Source organism: Gobius niger, assembly GCF_951799975.1.
Source record: "Gobius niger genome assembly, chromosome: 11".
NCBI classification, from domain to species: Eukaryota; Metazoa; Chordata; class Actinopteri; order Gobiiformes; family Gobiidae; genus Gobius; species Gobius niger.
In genome coordinates, this window is record NC_136862.1 from 383,849 (window position 1) to 406,950 (window position 23,102).

The window sequence follows — 23,102 nt, forward strand, 5'->3', positions numbered from 1 at the left end:
AACAGGTGAGGTAGAGCTAAAAACCACAGGAAACAGGTGAGGTAGAGCTAAAAACAACAGGAAACAGGTGAGGTAGAGCTAAAAACCATGAGAAACAGGTGAGGTAGAGCTAAAAACCACAGGAAACAGGTGAGGTAGAGCTAAAAACCATGAGAAACAGGTGAGGTAGAGCTAAAAACCACAGGAAACAGGTGAGGTAGGGCTAAAAACCACAGAAAACAGGTGAGGTAGAGCTAAAAACAACAGGAAACAGGTGAGGTAGAGCTAAAAACAAAAGGAAACAGGTGAGGTAGAGCTAAAAACCACAGGAAACAGGTGAGGTAGAGCTAAAAACCACAGGAAACAGGTGAGGTAGAGCTAAAACCAGCAGGAAACAAGTGAGGTAGAGCTAAAAACCACAGGAAACAGGTGAGGTAGAGCTAAAAACCACAGGAAACAGGTGAGGTAGAGCTAAAAACAACAGGAAACAGGTGAGGTAGTGCTGAAAACCACGAGAAACAGGTGAGGTAGAGCTAAAAACAACAGGAAACAGGTGAGGTAGAGCTAAAAACAACAGGAAACAGGTGAGGTAGTGCTGAAAACCACGAGAAACAGGTGAGGTAGAGCTAAAAACAACAGGAAACAGGTGAGGTAGAGCTAAAAACAAGAGGAAACAGGTGAGGTAGTGCTAAAAACAAGAGGAAACAAGTGAGGTAGTGCTGAAAACCACGAGAAACAGGTGAGGTAGAGCTAAAAACAACAGGAAACAGGTGAGGTAGAGCTAAAAACCACAGGAAACAGGTGAGGTAGAGCTAAAAACAACAGGAAACAGGTGAGGTAGTGCTGAAAACCACGAGAAACAGGTGAGGTAGAGCTAAAGACAACAGGAAACAGGTGAGGTAGTGCTGAAAACCACGAGAAACAAGTGAGGTAGAGCTAAAAACCACAGGAAACAGGTGAGGTAGAGCTAAAAACAACAGGAAACAGGTGAGGTAGTGCTAAAAACCACAGGAAACAGGTGAGGTAGAGCTAAAAACAACAGGAAACAGGTGAGGTAGAGCTAAAAACCACAGGAAACAGGTGAGGTAGTGCTAAAAACAACAGGAAACAGGTGAGGTAGAGCTAAAAACAAGAGGAAACAGGTGAGGTAGAGCTAAAAACCACAGGAAACAGGTGAGGTAGCGCTAAAAACAACAGGAAACAGGTGAGGTAGAGCTCAAAACAACAGGAAACAGGTGAGGTAGTGCTAAAAACAAGAGGAAACAGGTGAGGTAGAGCTAAAAACCACAGGAAACAGGTGAGGTAGCGCTAAAAACAACAGGAAACAGGTGAGGTAGAGCTAAAAACAACAGGAAACAGGTGAGGTAGAGCTAAAAACAACAGGAAACAGGTGAGGTAGAGCTAAAAACCACAGGAAACAGGTGAGGTAGAGCTAAAAACAAGAGGAAACAGGTGAGGTAGAGCTAAAAACAAGAGGAAACAGGTGAGGTAGAGCTAAAAACCACAGGAAACAGGTGAGGTAGAGCTAAAAACAACAGCAAACAGGTGAGGTAGAGCTAAAAACAACAGGAAACAGGTGAGGTAGAGCTAAAAACCACAGGAAACAGGTGAGGTAGTGCTAAAAACCACAGGAAACAGGTGAGGTAGTGCTAAAAACAACAGGAAACAGGTGAGGTAGTGCTAAAAACCAAAGGAAACAGGTGAGGTAGAGCTAAAAACCACAGGAAACAGGTGAGGTAGAGCTAAAAACAAGAGGAAACAGGTGAGGTAGAGCTAAAAACCACAGGAAACAGGTGAGGTAGAGCTAAAAACAACAGGAAACAGGTGAGGTAGAGCTAAAAACCACAGGAAACAGGTGAGGTAGAGCTAAAAACAAGAGGAAACAGGTGAGGTAGAGCTAAAAACCACAGGAAACAGGTGAGGTAGAGCTAAAAACCACAGGAAACAGGTGAGGTAGAGCTAAAACCAGCAGGAAACAAGTGAGGTAGAGCTAAAAACCACAGGAAACAGGTGAGGTAGAGCTAAAAACCACAGGAAACAGGTGAGGTAGAGCTAAAAACAACAGGAAACAGGTGAGGTAGTGCTGAAAACCACGAGAAACAGGTGAGGTAGAGCTAAAAACAACAGGAAACAGGTGAGGTAGAGCTAAAAACAACAGGAAACAGGTGAGGTAGTGCTGATAACCACGAGAAACAGGTGAGGTAGAGCTAAAAACAACAGGAAACAGGTGAGGTAGAGCTAAAAACAACAGGAAACAGGTGAGGTAGAGCCAAAAACAAAAGGAAACAGGTGAGGTAGAGCTAAAAACAACAGGAAACAGGTGAGGTAGAGCTAAAAACCACAGGAAACAGGTGAGGTAGAGCTAAAAACCACAGGAAACAGGTGAGGTAGAGCTAAAAACCACAGGAAACAGGTGAGGTAGAGCTAAAAACCACAGGAAACAGGTGAGGTAGTGCTAAAAACCACGAGAAACAGGTGAGGGTAGAGCTAAAAACAAAAGGAAACAGGTGAGGTAGAGCTAAAAACCACAGGAAACAGGTGAGGTAGAGCTAAAAACAACAGGAAACAGGTGAGGTAGAGCTAAAAACCATGAGAAACAGGTGAGGTACAGCTAAAAACCACAGGAAACAGGTGAGGTAGAGCTAAAAACCATGAGAAACAGGTGAGGTAGAGCTAAAAACCACAGGAAACAGGTGAGGTAGGGCTAAAAACCACAGAAAACAGGTGAGGTAGAGCTAAAAACAACAGGAAACAGGTGAGGTAGAGCTAAAAACAAAAGGAAACAGGTGAGGTAGAGCTAAAAACCACAGGAAACAGGTGAGGTAGAGCTAAAAACCACAGGAAACAGGTGAGGTAGAGCTAAAACCAGCAGGAAACAAGTGAGGTAGAGCTAAAAACCACAGGAAACAGGTGAGGTAGAGCTAAAAACCACAGGAAACAGGTGAGGTAGAGCTAAAAACAACAGGAAACAGGTGAGGTAGTGCTGAAAACCACGAGAAACAGGTGAGGTAGAGCTAAAAACAACAGGAAACAGGTGAGGTAGAGCTAAAAACAACAGGAAACAGGTGAGGTAGTGCTGAAAACCACGAGAAACAGGTGAGGTAGAGCTAAAAACAACAGGAAACAGGTGAGGTAGAGCTAAAAACAAGAGGAAACAGGTGAGGTAGTGCTAAAAACAAGAGGAAACAAGTGAGGTAGTGCTGAAAACCACGAGAAACAGGTGAGGTAGAGCTAAAAACAACAGGAAACAGGTGAGGTAGAGCTAAAAACCACAGGAAACAGGTGAGGTAGAGCTAAAAACAACAGGAAACAGGTGAGGTAGTGCTGAAAACCACGAGAAACAGGTGAGGTAGAGCTAAAGACAACAGGAAACAGGTGAGGTAGTGCTGAAAACCACGAGAAACAAGTGAGGTAGAGCTAAAAACCACAGGAAACAGGTGAGGTAGAGCTAAAAACAACAGGAAACAGGTGAGGTAGTGCTAAAAACCACAGGAAACAGGTGAGGTAGAGCTAAAAACAACAGGAAACAGGTGAGGTAGAGCTAAAAACCACAGGAAACAGGTGAGGTAGTGCTAAAAACAACAGGAAACAGGTGAGGTAGAGCTAAAAACAAGAGGAAACAGGTGAGGTAGAGCTAAAAACCACAGGAAACAGGTGAGGTAGCGCTAAAAACAACAGGAAACAGGTGAGGTAGAGCTCAAAACAACAGGAAACAGGTGAGGTAGTGCTAAAAACAAGAGGAAACAGGTGAGGTAGAGCTAAAAACCACAGGAAACAGGTGAGGTAGCGCTAAAAACAACAGGAAACAGGTGAGGTAGAGCTAAAAACAACAGGAAACAGGTGAGGTAGAGCTAAAAACAACAGGAAACAGGTGAGGTAGAGCTAAAAACCACAGGAAACAGGTGAGGTAGAGCTAAAAACAAGAGGAAACAGGTGAGGTAGAGCTAAAAACAAGAGGAAACAGGTGAGGTAGAGCTAAAAACCACAGGAAACAGGTGAGGTAGAGCTAAAAACAACAGCAAACAGGTGAGGTAGAGCTAAAAACAACAGGAAACAGGTGAGGTAGAGCTAAAAACCACAGGAAACAGGTGAGGTAGTGCTAAAAACCACAGGAAACAGGTGAGGTAGTGCTAAAAACAACAGGAAACAGGTGAGGTAGTGCTAAAAACCAAAGGAAACAGGTGAGGTAGAGCTAAAAACCACAGGAAACAGGTGAGGTAGAGCTAAAAACAAGAGGAAACAGGTGAGGTAGAGCTAAAAACCACAGGAAACAGGTGAGGTAGAGCTAAAAACAACAGGAAACAGGTGAGGTAGAGCTAAAAACCACAGGAAACAGGTGAGGTAGAGCTAAAAACAAGAGGAAACAGGTGAGGTAGAGCTAAAAACCACAGGAAACAGGTGAGGTAGAGCTAAAAACCACAGGAAACAGGTGAGGTAGAGCTAAAACCAGCAGGAAACAAGTGAGGTAGAGCTAAAAACCACAGGAAACAGGTGAGGTAGAGCTAAAAACCACAGGAAACAGGTGAGGTAGAGCTAAAAACAACAGGAAACAGGTGAGGTAGTGCTGAAAACCACGAGAAACAGGTGAGGTAGAGCTAAAAACAACAGGAAACAGGTGAGGTAGAGCTAAAAACCACAAGAAAAAGGTGAGGTAGAGCTAAAAACAACAGGAAACAGGTGAGGTAGAGCTAAAAACAACAGGAAACAGGTGAGGTAGAGCTAAAAACAACAGGAAACAGGTGAGGTAGTGCTGAAAACCACGAGAAACAGGTGAGGTAGAGCTAAAAACAACAGGAAACAGGTGAGGTAGAGCTAAAAACAAGAGGAAACAGGTGAGGTAGAGCTAAAAACCACAGGAAACAGGTGAGGTAGTGCTAAAAACAAGAGGAAACAAGTGAGGTAGTGCTGAAAACCACGAGAAACAGGTGAGGTAGAGCTAAAAACAACAGGAAACAGGTGAGGTAGAGCTAAAAACCACAGGAAAAAGGTGAGGTAGAGCTAAAAACAACAGGAAACAGGTGAGGTAGTGCTGAAAACCACGAGAAACAGGTGAGGTAGAGCTAAAGACAACAGGAAACAGGTGAGGTAGTGCTGAAAACCACGAGAAACAAGTGAGGTAGAGCTAAAAACCACAGGAAACAGGTGAGGTAGAGCTAAAAACAACAGGAAACAGGTGAGGTAGTGCTAAAAACCACAGGAAACAGGTGAGGTAGAGCTAAAAACAACAGGAAACAGGTGAGGTAGTGCTGAAAACCACAGGAAACAGGTGAGGTAGAGCTAAAAACAACAGGAAACAGGTGAGGTAGAGCTAAAAACAACAGGAAACAGGTGAGGTAGTGCTAAAAACAACAGGAAACAGGTGAGGTAGAGCTGAAAACCACAGGAAACAGGTGAGGTAGTGCTAAAAACAACAGGAAACAGGTGAGGTAGGGCTAAAAACCACAGAAAACAGGTGAGGTAGAGCTAAAAACAACAGGAAACAGGTGAGGTAGAGCTAAAAACAACAGGAAACAGGTGAGGTAGAGCTAAAAACAACAGGAAACAGGTGAGGTAGTGCTAAAAACCACAGGAAACAGGTGAGGTAGAGCTAAAAACAACAGGAAACAGGTGAGGTAGAGCTAAAAACAACAGGAAACAGGTGAGGTAGGGCTAAAAACCACAGAAAACAGGTGAGGTAGAGCTAAAAACAACAGGAAACAGGTGAGGTAGAGCTAAAAACAACAGGAAACAGGTGAGGTAGAGCTAAAAACAACAGGAAACAGGTGAGGTAGAGCCAAAAACAAAAGGAAACAGGTGAGGTAGAGCTAAAAACAACAGGAAACAGGTGAGGTAGAGCTAAAAACCACAGGAAACAGGTGAGGTAGAGCTAAAAACCACAGGAAACAGGTGAGGTAGAGCTAAAAACCACAGGAAACAGGTGAGGTAGAGCTAAAAACCACAGGAAACAGGTGAGGTAGTGCTAAAAACCACGAGAAACAGGTGAGGGTAGAGCTAAAAACAAAAGGAAACAGGTGAGGTAGAGCTAAAAACCACAGGAAACAGGTGAGGTAGAGCTAAAAACAACAGGAAACAGGTGAGGTAGAGCTAAAAACCATGAGAAACAGGTGAGGTAGAGCTAAAAACCACAGGAAACAGGTGAGGTAGAGCTAAAAACCATGAGAAACAGGTGAGGTAGAGCTAAAAACCACAGGAAACAGGTGAGGTAGGGCTAAAAACCACAGAAAACAGGTGAGGTAGAGCTAAAAACAACAGGAAACAGGTGAGGTAGAGCTAAAAACAAAAGGAAACAGGTGAGGTAGAGCTAAAAACCACAGGAAACAGGTGAGGTAGAGCTAAAAACCACAGGAAACAGGTGAGGTAGAGCTAAAACCAGCAGGAAACAAGTGAGGTAGAGCTAAAAACCACAGGAAACAGGTGAGGTAGAGCTAAAAACCACAGGAAACAGGTGAGGTAGAGCTAAAAACAACAGGAAACAGGTGAGGTAGTGCTGAAAACCACGAGAAACAGGTGAGGTAGAGCTAAAAACAACAGGAAACAGGTGAGGTAGAGCTAAAAACAACAGGAAACAGGTGAGGTAGTGCTGAAAACCACGAGAAACAGGTGAGGTAGAGCTAAAAACAACAGGAAACAGGTGAGGTAGAGCTAAAAACAAGAGGAAACAGGTGAGGTAGAGCTAAAAACCACAGGAAACAGGTGAGGTAGTGCTAAAAACAAGAGGAAACAAGTGAGGTAGTGCTGAAAACCACGAGAAACAGGTGAGGTAGAGCTAAAAACAACAGGAAACAGGTGAGGTAGAGCTAAAAACCACAGGAAAAAGGTGAGGTAGAGCTAAAAACAACAGGAAACAGGTGAGGTAGTGCTGAAAACCACGAGAAACAGGTGAGGTAGAGCTAAAGACAACAGGAAACAGGTGAGGTAGTGCTGAAAACCACGAGAAACAAGTGAGGTAGAGCTAAAAACCACAGGAAACAGGTGAGGTAGAGCTAAAAACAACAGGAAACAGGTGAGGTAGTGCTAAAAACCACAGGAAACAGGTGAGGTAGAGCTAAAAACAACAGGAAACAGGTGAGGTAGAGCTAAAAACCACAGGAAACAGGTGAGGTAGTGCTAAAAACAACAGGAAACAGGTGAGGTAGAGCTAAAAACAAGAGGAAACAGGTGAGGTAGAGCTAAAAACCACAGGAAACAGGTGAGGTAGCGCTAAAAACAACAGGAAACAGGTGAGGTAGAGCTCAAAACAACAGGAAACAGGTGAGGTAGTGCTAAAAACAAGAGGAAACAGGTGAGGTAGAGCTAAAAACAACAGGAAACAGGTGAGGTAGAGCTAAAAACCACAGGAAACAGGTGAGGTAGAGCTAAAAACCACAGGAAACAGGTGAGGTAGAGCTAAAAACCACAGGAAACAGGTGAGGTAGCGCTAAAAACAACAGGAAACAGGTGAGGTAGAGCTAAAAACAACAGGAAACAGGTGAGGTAGAGCTAAAAACAACAGGAAACAGGTGAGGTAGAGCTAAAAACCACAGGAAACAGGTGAGGTAGAGCTAAAAACAAGAGGAAACAGGTGAGGTAGAGCTAAAAACAACAGGAAACAGGTGAGGTAGAGCTAAAAACCACAGGAAACAGGTGAGGTAGAGCTAAAAACAACAGGAAACAGGTGAGGTAGACCTAAAAACAACAGGAAACAGGTGAGGTAGAGCTAAAAACCACAGGAAACAGGTGAGGTAGTGCTAAAAACCACAGGAAACAGGTGAGGTAGTGCTAAAAACAACAGGAAACAGGTGAGGTAGTGCTAAAAACCAAAGGAAACAGGTGAGGTAGAGCTAAAAACCACAGGAAACAGGTGAGGTAGAGCTAAAAACAAGAGGAAACAGGTGAGGTAGAGCTAAAAACCACAGGAAACAGGTGAGGTAGAGCTAAAAACAACAGGAAACAGGTGAGGTAGAGCTAAAAACCACAGGAAACAGGTGAGGTAGAGCTAAAAACAAGAGGAAACAGGTGAGGTAGAGCTAAAAACCACAGGAAACAGGTGAGGTAGTGCTAAAAACCACAGGAAACAGGTGAGGTAGTGCTAAAAACAACAGGAAACAGGTGAGGTAGAGCTAAAAACCACAGGAAACAGGTGAGGTAGAGCTAAAAACAACAGGTAACAGGTGAGGTAGAGCAAAAAACAACAGGAAACAGGTGAGGTAGAGCTAAAAACAACAGGAAACAGGTGAGGTAGAGCTAAAAACCAAAGGAAACAGGTGAGGTAGAGCTAAAAACAACAGGAAACAGGTGAGGTAGTGCTAAAAACAACAGGAAACAGGTGAGGTAGAGCTAAAAGCAATGGGAAACAGGTGAGGTAGAGCTAAAAACCACAGGAAACAGGTGAGGTAGAGCTAAAAACCACAGGAAACAGGTGAGGGAGTGAGAGGAACAGGTGAGGGAGTGAGAGGATCAGGTGAGGGAGTGAGAAGAACAGGTGAGGGAGTGAGAGGATCAGGTGAGGGAGTGAGAGGAACAGGTGAGGGAGTGAGAGGAACAGGTGAGGGAGTGAGAGGAACAGGTGAGGGAGTGAGAGGAACAGGTGAGGGAGTGAGAGGAACAGGTGAGGGAGTGAGAGGAACAGGTGAGGGAGTGAGAGGAACAGGTGAGGGAGTGAGAGGAACAGGTGAGGGAGAGGAACAGGTGAGGGAGTGAGAGGAACAGGTGAGGGAGTGAGAGGAACAGGTGAGTGAGAGGAACAGGTGAGGGAGTGAGAGGAACAGGTGAGGGAGTGAGAGGAACAGGTGAGGGAGTGAGAGGAACAGGTGAGGGAGAGGAACAGGTGAGGGAGTGAGAGGAACAGGTGAGGGAGTGAGAGGAACAGGTGAGTGAGAGGAACAGGTGAGGGAGTGAGAGGAACAGGTGAGTGAGTGAGAGGAACAGGTGAGGGAGTGAGAGGATCAGGTGAGTGAGTGAGAGGAACAGGTGAGGGAGTGAGAGGAACAGGTGGGGGAGTGAGAGGAACAGGTGAGGGAGTGAGAGGAACAGGTGAGGGAGTGAGAGGAACAGGTGAGGGAGTGAGAGGAACAGGTGAGGGAGTGAGAGGAACAGGTGAGGGAGTGAGAGGATCAGGTGGGGGAGTGAGAGGAACAGGTGAGGGAGTGAGAGGAACAGGTGAGGGAGTGAGAGGAACAGGTGAGGGAGTGAGAGGAACAGGTGAGGGAGTGAGAGGAACAGGTGAGGGAGTGAGAGGATCAGGTGGGGGAGTGAGAGGAACAGGTGAGGGAGTGAGAGGAACAGGTGAGGGAGTGAGAGGAACAGGTGAGGGAGTGAGAGGAACAGGTGAGGGAGTGAGAGGAACAGGTGAGGGAGTGAGAGGAACAGGTGAGTGAGTGAGAGGAACAGGTGAGGGAGTGAGAGGATCAGGTGAGTGAGTGAGAGGAACAGGTGAGGGAGTGAGAGGAACAGGTGAGTGAGTGAGAGGAACAGGTGGGGGAGTCAGAGGAACAGGTGAGGGAGTGAGAGGAACAGGTGAGGGAGTGAGAGGATCAGGTGGGGGAGTGAGAGGAACAGGTGAGGGAGTGAGAGGAACAGGTGAGGGAGAGGAACAGGTGAGGGAGTGAGAGGAACATGTGAGGGAGTGAGATGAACAGGTGAGGGAGTGAGAGGAACAGGTGAGGGAGTGAGAGGAACAGGTGGGGGAGTGAGAGGAACAGGTGAGGGAGTGAGAGGAACAGGTGGGGGAGTGAGAGGATCAGGTGAGGGAGTGAGAGGATCAGGTGAGGGAGTGAGAGGATCAGGTGAGGGAGTGAGAGGAACAGGTGAGGGAGTGAGAGGAACAGGTGGGGGAGTGAGAGGAACAGGTGGGGGAGTGAGAGGATCAGGTGAGGGAGTGAGAGGAACAGGTGAGGGAGTGAGAGGAACAGGTGAGGGAGTGAGAGGATCAGGTGAGGGAGTGAGAGGATCAGGTGAGGGAGTCAGAGGAGCAGGTGAGGGAGTGAGAGGATCAGGTGAGGGAGTGAGAGGAACAGGTGAGGGAGTGAGAGGATCAGGTGAGGGAGTGAGAGGAACAGGTGGGGGAGTGAGAGGATCAGGTGAGGGAGTGAGAGGAACAGGTGGGGGAGTGAGAGGAACAGGTGAGGGAGTGAGAGGAACAGGTGAGGGAGTGAGAGGAACAGGTGAGGGAGTGAGAGGAACAGGTGAGGGAGTGAGAGGAACATGTGAGGGAGTGAGAGGATCAGGTGAGGGAGTGAGAGGAACAGGTGAGGGAGTGAGAGGATCAGGTGAGGGAGTGAGAGGATCAGGTGAGGGAGTGAGAGGAACAGGTGAGGGAGTGAGAGGATCAGGTGAGGGAGTCAGAGGAACAGGTGAGGGAGTGAGAGGATCAGGTGAGGGAGTCAGAGGAACAGGTGAGGGAGTGAGAGGAACAGGTGAGGGAGTGAGAGGAACAGGTGATGGAGTGAGAGGAACAGGTGATGGAGTGAGAGGAACAGGTGAGGGAGTGAGAGGAACAGTTGAGGGAGTGAGAGGAACAGGTGAGGGAGTGAGAGGAACAGGTGAGGGAGTGAGAGGAACAGGTGAGGGAGTCAGAGGAGCAGGTGAGGGAGTGAGAGGATCAGGTGAGGGAGTGAGAGGAACAGGTGGGGGAGTGAGAGGATCAGGTGAGGGAGTGAGAGGAACAGGTGGGGGAGTGAGAGGAACAGGTGAGGGAGTGAGAGGAACAGGTGAGGGAGTGAGAGGAACAGGTGAGGGAGTGAGAGGAACAGGTGAGGGAGTGAGAGGAACAGGTGAGGGAGTGAGAGGATCAGGTGAGGGAGTCAGAGGAACAGGTGAGGGAGTGAGAGGATCAGGTGGGGGAGTGAGAGGATCAGGTGAGGGAGTGAGAGGATCAGGTGAGGGAGTCAGAGGAACAGGTGAGGGAGTGAGAGGATCAGGTGAGGGAGTGAGAGGAACAGGTGAGGGAGTGAGAGGAACAGGTGAGGGAGTGAGAGGAACAGGTGAGGGAGTGAGTCAGATGCCCTTCCTGACCTGCAGACCCAGCAGGATGCACAGGTACCAGGGCGGCACGTCCTCGATGGTGTAGATCATCCCAGCGTCCGCTCTCATTGGCCGCTTCGAGTCCCGCTCTCCTCCCATTGGCTGGTTTGAATCCTGCTCCATTTCTATTGGCTGATGAGAGTTCACCTCGGGGCTCTGATTGGACAGAGAATTATATTGTAATGACTTTGGAGTAGATTTCAAGATTAACATTGTGTTTGTGTGAACGTCAAACCAACTTTTCCCATAGTTTGTCCCAATGTTTCCTGATTTTACCAGTTTTTTTTTTTTATTTCTAATGTTTTCCCTGTTTTCTACCAGTTTCTTCCCTGAATTTTTGTCCCCAATTATTCCCTATTTTCCCCACATGACTTGACATCACAGACGAACCTGATGTTGTAAATGTGCAGCTCTTCCACACATTATTGTATATATATTTAGCATCAGTATGGTTAAAGTGCCCGGCCTCAGTCCTTTCTCACGTTTACTTTCTCACAGAGGAAACAGGAACGGCTCCAGGACGGGACAGGAACTAATCTGGGTCAAACGCCAACTCCACTGAGGGCATTTAAACTCATCTGGACGGTTACGTTATCGTGGTGAGTAAATGATTTCAAAGTAAAAGTTCCTCTCGCTGGAGTAGCTCCGCCTCTCGTCACAGAGAAGCAGGTGATTGGCTCAGCAGCTGGACAGATGTTGAGCGGCGCGTGCTCTCAGTCATTTATCGTTTTTACAGCCGACCGTGACCGTTTGAAGTTCCTGCAGTAAAACGACGACTCGCTGACGGACACATTCCTTTCACTGCTTTACGTTATTGATCCGTTTCTTCTCGTGAACTTTAACCCGACGCATTTTCTCCAGTTCGGCTTTGCCCAAATCTAAAAGCATCCTGAAAAAAGCGTCAAACAACAATGAGAAAAACTTAGCTTAGCTTTCAAATGAGGCGCTGGCCTACAGGCTGCAACCTTTTAGATTTGGGTGAAGCTGAACCAGTTGGTTAGGCGGGTTTAAGAGGTTAGTGTCACTTTCACCTTAAATCAAACTGTGGATGCCCCGCCCTCCTCCACTGTGCACCAATTTAAAAACGATTAAACATATGTAATAAATGTCACTCTTCTGTGGAAACACGACCGGCCTGTGGTGCAGATCATCAGATCCTCTTTTGTCGTTGTGTTTGAGGAAGGGCCGGGTCTTCGTTGTGCTTCTTTTCGTTCATGTAAACATATAATGTAAAGCTGTTCATGAAACAAGTTGGAAAAAGTAAATGACTTTATGGCTCCTGAGGTCACATGAGCCACGAGACACTTTTATTCAAGAGCAGCATCTTTGAAACCAAATGTTCCAGACGTTATTTGAAGATGCAAACACAGAAGAAAACATCACGTGTTTAACTAGTGAAATACAAGAACCACGGAGGCGAAGCGAGCCTCGTGTTCCCGGCTCTCCGGCTGAGGAGGAACAGCGGGAAGATGTTTCCTTCATAAAGCTGTTCCTCCTGTAGAGTCTCACTGATCAGGAATTGATTGGAATTTTACCTTGGACTCTGTCATCCTGTCTCCGAGCGAGTCCCAGCAGCAGGAGTTCCCCTGGAAGCAGCAGCAGCAGTAGCAGTAACAGTAACAGTAATAGTAATAGTAATAGTAATAGTATTAGTAGCACTCTCTCTGGGCTCGGATCTCAAATGAAGGAGCCGCAGTGGTTTGTGGAGTAAAGTGGGTCGTCTGAAGATGATTAACGTCCAGGACTTTACCCTGAGTGACACAGAAGCCGCGGCTGTTATTATTAATTAACACATTACTGCAGTAAAGCCTGAGTGATGAGGAAAGACCGAAGCACCACAAGACCTATAGCAACTCACACACACACACTGGTGATGGTAGATGATCCCTGTGTCACACACTTTTATAAGTTTTCTCACACAATATAGTGTTAGGCTTACAGGCGCCATCTGGTGGTGGAAAAGCATTGCAGCATTGAGCCTGAAAAAAGCAAACTCAACACTGACTGAGCTCAATTATTCTCATTCACAAATATGAACCAGATCGTCAGGATTGAGCTGTTTAACATCTGAGAGAGATGATTTAGAAAGAGGAAAACTGACCAAAGACACTGACCAAGCTTTAATAAAGGACAGTGACAATAATATGACACCAGAAGTATTTTTGTTACCAGTGGATCAAGTCCAGACTAAACCACCGTAGACCATCATCTGACACGAACTCGCGACCCCATGGTTCCCGCCCGGGCGCTCTGCTCACAGAGCTACATCGGCTCCGAGCGTCTCACTGAGCCGCCTTTAGCAGCGAGGCGCTAAACAGCCGAGGCTTCCTCATCCATATAGTGATGAGTGAGGAGAACACATTTAGTATTTTCTTATTCTTTACAAAGTCCTGCTTTTGAACAGATGATCAGCCGAGGGAAACGTGAGGAGCGTCTACAGCAAAGAGAGCAGGTGACTGAGGCCCCGCCCACTGAGGCCCCGCCCACTGAGGCCCCATGAGACCCATGTTACAAAGAAAATGACTGTAATTTATCAGCCTATGACTAATTTGATCATTCAAACATCGCTCTCAGGCTGTGATAATAAAACCTCCACACGTCTGTTTGAAACTTCTCCTCCACATGATCGTGTTGGTTCAGTCGTGTTTATGAGAAGTCGCCATAATAAAGTTTGTCCACAAGAGGTCAGTGTTCAGAGAGAATGAAACGGCTCAGAGCCTCACAGTGGGCCGGGTCACTTCCCCATCCACACACACCTCCTCCAGCTGTTCTGCCCCCGAGGCCACACCTCCTACAGCTGTTCTGACCCCGAGGCCACACCTCCTCCAGCTGTTCTGACCCCGAGGCCACACCTCCTCCAGCTGTTCTGACCCCGAGGCCACACCTCCTCCAGCTGTTCTGAGTTACTGATGGAGTCACAGAAACGTGTTACAAACATCATGTTCACTGTGAATCTGCCCCAAAGGAAACGCCAGCGCTCGTGAGGGGCGGAGCTTTATCTTAGAGCTAAAGGCTAGTGCTGAAAATTATAATATAACATGTAAACAAGTAAATACTATTTAAACTAACAGGATGATTCTTTATGCGCAGGCTCGTTCAAAACTTTGCGCTTGTTTTATGTTTTATTTTGTGTTAGCCGCGGCTAACGCGTTAGCCGCGTTAGCCGCGTTAGCCGCGTTAGCCGCGTTAGCCGCGTTAGCCGCGTTAACCGCGTTAGCCGCGTTAGCCGCGTTAGCCTCAAGACAAAAACATCCACGTTATGAACACGGAGTTTCCTCCAGTGAAGTCGTTACGTCTCATGTAATATTTTCTAACCTGCTCCGTCACATCTGGACTTTTACTCTCTGTCCTTTACGAGATCTAAAGCTATGGCTTCATTTCTGTGGGACCTGCTCATGTTTAACGGGAAGAGAGAGCGGACAGGATGGACAGCGTCTGGTTTACTGTCCCGGCGGAAACACGTGGGGTCACTGTGCATACGGCCCATTCTCGATCTCGCCTTTACCCAAATCTCATGTGCCTATTGTGTGAATGATTTTTTTCTTTTTGTGTGATTTTCTATAGCTGTGTGGTTTTGTTGAAGATTTTAAATAAATAAAAAATACATAAAAAACACAATTAAAAAATCGCTTTAATGAGTGAATAATAATGAGGTCTTTTATTTTTTATAGAAACGATGTTTTTGTTCTTAAACAAACGGACTCCCGGCTGACTCAGAATGAACCAATCACAGAGTACGTTGTTCACGCTGCTTTTGATTGACAGCTGTGGTAGCCAATGGGAGCGTGCCTCCGCAGTGCTGTGGTCACAGAAGGCGGGGCTTAGGCCGCTCTGCAGAAACAGCGGAACAAAATGGCGGCCGTGGCCCTAGAGCCCGGAGCTGCGGCGGTTCCGCCCGTCACACCGCCCGAACCCAGGCCCCGGGACCCGGCCCAGACCCTCCAGAACCTCCCGGACCTTCCGAGCCGCCCGCTGGGCCGCTCCGAGCCGCCCCTGAGCGGCCACAAGGACGAGGACAAGGCTCCAAGCGGCGAGGCTAACGAGGCTAACGAGGAGCTAATGCTGCTGGAGGCTAATGCTAACGCGGAGCTAATGCTACAGGACCTTACGGAGGCTAACGGGCCGCTCAAACCGCTCTCTGACCCGGGCCCTGGGGCGGAGCAGGACCCGGTACAGTCCGCCGTGTCCCCGCTGTCTCTGCCCGCGGCCCCGGAGGCCCCTGAGGCCGGACTGTCCCTGGGTCAGCCCAACGGCCCGGACCGAGCCTGCACCGACCGAACCCTGAGCCTCAGCTTCACGGCCCTGAGAGAGGGGCTGGGGGACCGGCCTGAGGATCACCCAGAGGACCACCCGGAGCCAGAGCTTAGACCCGGGACTCACGTGCGGGTGGCCCTGGATCATGTGATTGACGACGCTCTGGTGGTGTCTTTCCGTGTGGGACACAAAGTGTTCTCCGGGGTCCTCATGGACCTGTCCCGCAGGTAAATGCCCCTAATGTACATGTTTAATATGGGCCTGTCCTGCAGGTAAATGTCCCTAATGTACATGTTTAATATGAGCCTGTCCCGCAGGTAAATGCCCCTAATATACATGTTTAATATGGACCTGTCCCGCAGGTAAATGCCCCTAATGTACATGTTTAATATGGGCCTGTCCCGCAGGTAAATGCCCCTAATGTACATGTTTAATATGGGCCTGTCCCGCAGGTAAATGCCCCTAATGTACATGTTTAATATGGGCCTGTCCCGCAGGTAAATGCCCCTAATGTACATGTTTAATATGGGCCTGTCCCGCAGGTAAATGCCCCTAATGTACATGTTTAATATGAGCCTGTCCCGCAGGTAAATGCCCCTAATGTACATGTTTAATATGAGCCTGTCCCGCAGGTAAATGTCCCTAATGTACATGTTTAATATGGGCCTGTCCCGCAGGTAAATGCCCCTAATGTACATGTTTAATATGAGCCTGTCCCGCAGGTAAATGTCCCTAATGTACATGTTTAATATGGGCCTGTCCCGCAGGTAAATGCCCCTAATGTACATGTTTAATATGAGCCTGTCCCGCAGGTAAATGTCCCTAATGTACATGTTTAATATGGACCTGTCCTGCAGGTAAATGTCCCTAATGTACATGTTTAATATGGACCTGTCCTGCAGGTAAATGTCCCTAATGTACATGTTTAATATGGGCCTGTCCCGCAGGTAAATGCCCCTAATGTACATGTTTAATATGGGCCTGTCCCGCAGGTAAATGCCCCTAATGTACATGTTTAATATGAGCCTGTCCCGGACTGGTGAGGTTAAACCTCAGACCAGACGTACCTGAATCTTTCTCGGGCTGTGAGGTTAAACCTCAGACCAGTCGTACCTGAATGTTTCTCGGGCTGGTGAGATTTACGTCTGTCCCGCTGAGTCCGAGCTGGAGCTGGATTTCTAAATGTTCCAAATGAAGTTTAGCCTGAAGATTATTATACAAAATGTGTAATATCAAAGCTGTTTGTTTGCTAATTTAGTACATGCACTGATACAATTCTGGTATCGGATATCGGAGCCTATATAATGTATAACATTAGAGGTCAGGCCGATACCGATATGCTCACATGTGTCTGTCCTACGATCCTCGGGCAGGGGCCGCTTTTACTTTCATACTTTAGTTTCTGTCTCATCTTTGATTAGCTGAAGTTAGCATTAGCACGCTGCCGTTAGGGTTAGCATGCTGCCGTTAGCGTTAGCATGCTGCCGTTAGCGTTAGCATGCTGCCGTTAGCGTTAGCATGCTGCCGTTAGCATTAGCATGCTGCCGTTAGCGTTAGCATGCTGCCGTTAGCGTTAGCATGCTATTACTAGCTGCAGCATTTTGGTCAAAAATGCATTTGTTGAGGTTAAAGCTGGTTCTCCAGGTTCTCCAGGTGTCCATGTTCTCTGAGGTTCTCCAGGTTCTCCAGGTGTCCGTGTTCTCTGAGGTTCAGTGAAGCTTCGCTCCCCTTGTAGTTAAGCAGGTTAACCTTGTAATCTTCCTTGTTCCCCTGAGGCCTCGTGTTGGGACGACCCGGAGACATCGGGTCAGCCGACTGCTGAGAATAATCCTGTGGTTAGCAACAGCATGCTAATGCTAGCATCAGCTGATATACTTATGAATATATAATGAGTTTCTGGTATAAACGTGTTTATGGAGGATTTAAAGTCGTATAAACGTGTTTATGGAGGATTTAAAGTCGTATAATTGTGTTTCTGGAGGATTTAAAGTCGTATAATCGTGTTTATGGAGGATTTAAAGTCGTATAATCGTGTTTATGGAGGATTTAAAGTCGTATAATCGTGTTTATGGAGGATTTAAAGTCGTATAATCGTGTTTATGGAGGATTTAAAGTCGTATAAATGTGTTTATGGAGGATTTAAAGTCGTATAATCGTGTTTATGGAGGATTTAAAGTCGTATAAACGTGTTTCTGGAGGATTTAAAGTCGTATAATTGTGTTTCTGGAGGATTTAAAGTCGTATAAATGTGTTTATGGAGGATTTAAAGTCGTATAATCGTGTTTATGGAGGATTTAAAGTCGTATAATGAGTTTCTGGTATAATCGTGTTTATGGAGGATTTAAAGTCGTATAAATGTGTTTATGGAGGATTTAAAGTCGTATAATCGTGTTTATGGAGGATTTAAAGTCGTATAATGAGTTTCTGGTATAATCGTGTTTATGGAGGATTTAAAGTCGTATAATCGTGTTTATGGAGGATTTAAAGTCGTATAATCGTGTTTATGGAGGATTTAAAGTCGTATAATCGTGTTTATGGAGGATTTAAAGTCGTATAATCGTGTTTATGGAGGATTTAAAGTCGTATAATTGTGTTTCTGGAGGATTTAAAGTCGTATAATCGTGTTTATGGAGGATTTAAAGTCGTATAATCGTGTTTATGGAGGATTTAAAGTCGTATAAATGTGTTTATGGAGGATTTAAAGTCGTATAATCGTGTTTATGGAGGATTTAAAGTCGTATAATCGTGTTTATGGAGGATTTAAAGTCGTATAATTGTGTTTCTGGAGGATTTAAAGTCATATAATCGTGTTTATGGAGGATTTAAAGTCGTATAAATGTGTTTATGGAGGATTTAAAGTCGTATAATCGTGTTTATGGAGGATTTAAAGTCGTATAATCGTGTTTATGGAGGATTTAAAGTCGTATAATCGTGTTTATGGAGGATTTAAAGTCGTATAATGAGTTTCTGGTATAATCGTGTTTATGGAGGATTTAAAGTCGTATAATCGTGTTTATGGAGGATTTAAAGTCGTATAAATGTGTTTATGGAGGATTTAAAGTCGTATAATCGTGTTTATGGAGGATTTAAAGTCGTATAATCGTGTTTATGGAGGATTTAAAGTCGTATAATTGTGTTTCTGGAGGATTTAAAGTCGTATAATCGTGTTTATGGAGGATTTAAAGTCGTATAATCGTGTTTATGGAGGATTTAAAGTCGTATAAATGTGTTTATGGAGGATTTAAAGTCGTATAATCGTGTTTATGGAGGATTTAAAGTCGTATAATCGTGTTTATGGAGGATTTAAAGTCGTATAATTGTGTTTCTGGAGGATTTAAAGTCATATAATCGTGTTTATGGAGGATTTAAAGTCGTATAAATGTGTTTATGGAGGATTTAAAGTCGTATAATCGTGTTTATGGAGGATTTAAAGTCGTATAATCGTGTTTATGGAGGATTTAAAGTCGTATAATCGTGTTTATGGAGGATTTAAAGTCGTATAATCGTGTTTATGGAGGATTTAAAGTCGTATAAACGTGTTTAAGGAGGATTTAAAGTCGTATAATTGTGTTTCTGGAGGATTTAAAGTCGTATAATCGTGTTTATGGAGGATTTAAAGTCGTATAATCGTGTTTTTGGAGGATTTAAAGTCGTATAATCGTGTTTATGGATGATTTAAAGTCGTATAATTGTGTTTCTGGAGGATTTAAAGTCGTATAATCGTGTTTCTGGAGGATTTAAAGTCGTATAATCGTGTTTATGGAGGATTTAAAGTCGTATAATGAGTTTCTGGTATAATCGTGTTTATGGAGGATTTAAAGTCGTATAATCGTGTTTATGGAGGATTTAAAGTCGTATAAATGTGTTTATGGAGGATTTAAAGTCGTATAATCGTGTTTATGGAGGATTTAAAGTCGTATAATCGTGTTTATGGAGGATTTAAAGTCGTATAATTGTGTTTCTGGAGGATTTAAAGTCGTATAATCGTGTTTATGGAGGATTTAAAGTCGTATAATCGTGTTTATGGAGGATTTAAAGTCGTATAATTGTGTTTCTGGAGGATTTAAAGTCGTATAATCGTGTTTATGGAGGATTTAAAGTCGTATAAATGTGTTTATGGAGGATTTAAAGTCGTATAAATGTGTTTATGGAGGATTTAAAGTCGTATAATCGTGTTTATGGAGGATTTAAAGTCGTATAATGAGTTTCTGGTATAATCGTGTTTATGGAGGATTTAAAGTCGTATAATCGTGTTTATGGAGGATTTAAAGTCGTATAATTGTGTTTCTGGAGGATTTAAAGTCATATAATCGTGTTTATGGAGGATTTAAAGTCGTATAAATGTGTTTATGGAGGATTTAAAGTCGTATAATCGTGTTTATGGAGGATTTAAAGTCGTATAATCGTGTTTATGGAGGATTTAAAGTCGTATAATTGTGTTTCTGGAGGATTTAAAGTCGTATAATCGTGTTTATGGAGGATTTAAAGTCGTATAATCGTGTTTATGGAGGATTTAAAGTCGTATAATCGTGTTTATGGAGGATTTAAAGTCGTATAATTGTGTTTCTGGAGGATTTAAAGTCATATAATCGTGTTTATGGAGGATTTAAAGTCGTATAATTGTGTTTCTGGAGGATTTAAAGTCATATAATCGTGTTTCTGGAGGATTTAAAGTCGTATAATCGTGTTTATGGAGGATTTAAAGTCGTATAATCGTGTTTATGGAGGATTTAAAGTCGTATAATCGTGTTTATGGAGGATTTAAAGTCGTATAATCGTGTTTATGGAGGATTTAAAGTCGTATAATCGTGTTTATGGAGGATTTAAAGTCGTATAATCGTGTTTATGGAGGATTTAAAGTCGTATAATCGTGTTTATGGAGGATTTAAAGTCGTATAATCGTGTTTATGGAGGATTTAAAGTCGTATAATCGTGTTTATGGAGGATTTAAAGTCTTATAATTGTGTTTCTGGAGGATTTAAAGTCGTATAATCGTGTTTATGGAGGATTTAAAGTCGTATAATGTGTTTCAGGTTCGGTCCGTATGGAATCCCCATCACCACTTTCCCGCCGCGCAGGGAGTCGTCTCGCCGCCACGTCCAGACCCCGCCTCTGACCGCAGAGGCCCCTCCTCCTCCTGCCGCCGAAGCCCCGCCCTCCGCCACCGAAGTCCCTCCCCCGCTGTTCCACCAGGGGGCGCCGTACCCCCCTCCGCTGTTCCTCAGAGACTCGTACCACACCAGCCTGCCGCAGCCGCCGCCACGCCGCATCAAGCGCTCCCGCCGGCGCTACGGCAACAGCGAGGAGCCCACCTGCATGTTAGTGAGGCTCCGCCCCCGCCAGGTGCTGTGCGACAGGTGCAAAGGCACGGCCGGCCCCAGAGCGCCCCCTGTGTCCACGCGGCGCCGTCACCTCCCGGAGCCGCCAGAGGAGAACCTGAGCGCCGAGGTCAAACGCCTCCGCAGCGACGAGCCCCGCCCCCCACGCCCACGCAAGGAGCCGGGGGGCGGGGCCGCTCGTCAGGCCGCCTCCCGCTCCAGCCCTCGCTCCGCCCACAGCCCCGCCCACAGAGTCCTCACTCGCCGGATCTCAGCACTGACCCCGCCCCTGACTCCGCCCAGAGTCCGCCTAAAGCCGCACAGGTACCGGACCGACGGCGAGCCCCAAAACCAGACCAGGACCAGACCCGGACCCAAGACTAGGACTGCGCCCCCCCAGACCCCCCGCAGGACTCCGCCCCCCCGCAGGACTCCACCCCCTCTCAGACCCGAGCCCAAACCCGTGACCAAACTCCGAGCACAAACCCGGAAAGAACCAGGTCCTAAACCGGCCCCTAAAGTCTCGATCAAACCTGAGCCCGAACCCCGCTTGATCTCCGGCCCTAAACCCGCCCCCAAACCCGAGCCCGGCCCCGAGCCCGGCCCCGAGCCCGGCCCCGAGCCGTCGTCACGCAGCCGCAGGAAGCAGGTGTTTCCCAGACCCACACGCGACTTCGACCTGGACTTCATGGGCTGGTCTGGACCGGACTCAGACCTGGACCTGGACCGTCCAGAGCCGAGGTCTGAGAGCAGACCGGGCCATAGTCCGGACTCTGAGCCGGATTCTGAGGCCAGTCCAGAGTCCGTCAAACCACAGTCCAGCTCCAAAACACACCCCTGTCCAGAGTCCGTCAAACCGGACCCGGATCCTGAGTTTAGACCGGACCCTGACCCTGAGCCCACAGGCCCTGACCCTGAGCCCAGTCCAGACCCCGAGCCCAGTCCAGACCCCGAGCCCAGTCCAGACCTTGAGCCCAGTCCAGACCCCGGTTCCAATCGAGAGTCCGTCAAACTGGACCCTGATCTGGAGCTTCGACCTGACCCAGAGCCTGACCCAGAGCCTGACCCAGAGCCTGACCCAGAGCCTGACCCAGAGCCTGAACCAGAGCTCCTAACTGGGCCAGCAGGCCCGGAGCCCCATCCAGACCCACAGCCCAATCCAGACTCGAGTCCTGACCAGGTCCCTGAGCCCGAGGAGTGGCCCAGGTCTGAGCCGGACTCTGGGCCTTCGTCTCTGGCTGTGTCGGAGAGCAGCTCCAGGTCTGACCCCAGTGACAGCCGGCCGTGTTTAGAGCCGAGACTGACCGAAGCTCTGGACTCGAAGGCCGAGTCTGACCCGCTCCTGTGCCCGGAGCCGGCTCCGCGGTCAGGTCTCTCTGACCTGGAGCCGGCTCCGCGGTCAGGTCTCTCTGACCCGGCTCCGTGCTCGGGTCTCTCTGATCCGGCTCCGACGCTCCGCCCTCCCTCCGGTCGCTCGGGGGCGGGGCTGGGCTCGGACCCGCCCTCCGGTCGTTCGGCGCTGCAGAAGTGCGTGGGCGCAGACGGCCGCCTCGTTGCCGTGGGCGACATCGTGTGGGCGAAGATCGCAGGGTTCCCGTGGTGGCCGGCGCGCGTGCTGTCGCTGACGGTGCGTCGCCGTGGAGACGGGGGCGTGGCCTCGCGCCGTGAAGCCCGTGTGGCGTGGTTCGGGTCGCGCACCACGTCGCTGCTGCCGCTGAGTCACTCATCGCCGTTTCTCGAAACGTTCCAGACGCGATTCGACCGCAAACGCAAAGGACCGTACCGGCGCGCCGTGGCCGAGGCCGCCGCCGCCGCCAAGCAGCTGACGCCCGAGGCCCGCACGCTCGCCGCAAGCGTGGACACGTAACACGCCGCGCTCTCCCACGGCGCCGCGGTGTCACATGGCGCCGCGCTCTCCCACCGCGCCGCGCTCTCTGCGATACTGACGTCTGTGACATTTACACGTATGACGCGCCTAAAGCCACAGAGGTCACGGACCCGCCGGCACCAGGGATGCACCGATACCACCAGTACTTTGATCTGAGTACTTTGATCCGAGTACTTTGATCTGAGTACTTTGATCCGAGTACTTTCCGGTACTGAATACTGATAGTCGGTTTATAGACAGACTTGGTTAGTAATTAGTTACTTTACTCATTTACGTTTCCTAAAGAGAGAGAAGTTACATCAGAATCAAACATTTTATTTATTTTTTATTCAATATCTATATTTTTAATGTTATTGCTCTGGGCTGTATTTATTTATGTAACCATAGCGATGCTCATTTCTCCTCTGTTAGCATGAGCCGCTAAGAGCTAGCTCCAGCCCCGTGTGGATTCCCTCGTGTGTTAAACCTATCCAGTCGCCTCTTTTTCTGAGCATAAAGCGGTTTAATAAGAATCACCAGTTAGTTAGCTGCTCGTTAACTACAGGGTAAGCTGTGCAGGCGCTGAGGAGACCACAGGGAGACCACAGGGAGACCACAGGGAGACCACAGGGAGACCACAGGGAGACCACACGGAGACCACAGGGAGACCACAGGGAGACCAC

The 23,102-nt window shown here is 47.3% G+C and overlaps 2 protein-coding genes across 2 annotated transcripts in view; one reads left to right on the forward strand and one right to left on the reverse strand.

Moving 5' to 3' along the window:
- The window catches only part of LOC306970722 (solute carrier family 23 member 1-like), a gene marked incomplete at both ends in the record, with an annotated part of 30,580 nt that extends 19,549 nt beyond the window's left edge, over window positions 1-11,031 (reverse strand). Inside the window, 1 exon segment of the mRNA XM_079566749.1 lies at window positions 10,972-11,031. Within this exon segment, the coding sequence (XP_079422875.1) occupies window positions 10,972-11,031 (60 nt within the window).
- Window positions 11,032-14,795: 3,764 nt separating this feature from the next.
- LOC306970723 (PWWP domain-containing protein 2A-like) lies at window positions 14,796-22,430 on the forward strand. Its single transcript, XM_079566750.1, has 2 exons — window positions 14,796-15,461; window positions 20,268-22,430. Exons 1-2 carry the CDS (start codon window positions 14,833-14,835, stop codon window positions 22,417-22,419), a joined length of 2,781 nt encoding a protein of 926 aa, XP_079422876.1. The 5' UTR covers window positions 14,796-14,832; the 3' UTR covers window positions 22,420-22,430.
- The last annotated feature ends 672 nt before the right edge of the window (window positions 22,431-23,102 follow it).

Bases quoted from the DNA above. Each gene is read 5' to 3' on its own strand.
- LOC306970723 (XM_079566750.1), top strand. From the start codon at position 14,833: ATGGCGGCCGTGGCCCTAGAGCCCGGAGCTGCGGCGGTTCCGCCCGTC. The intron at 15,462-20,267 runs GTAAATGCCCCT...AATGTGTTTCAG, and splicing joins CTCATGGACCTGTCCCGCAG to GTTCGGTCCGTATGGAATCC.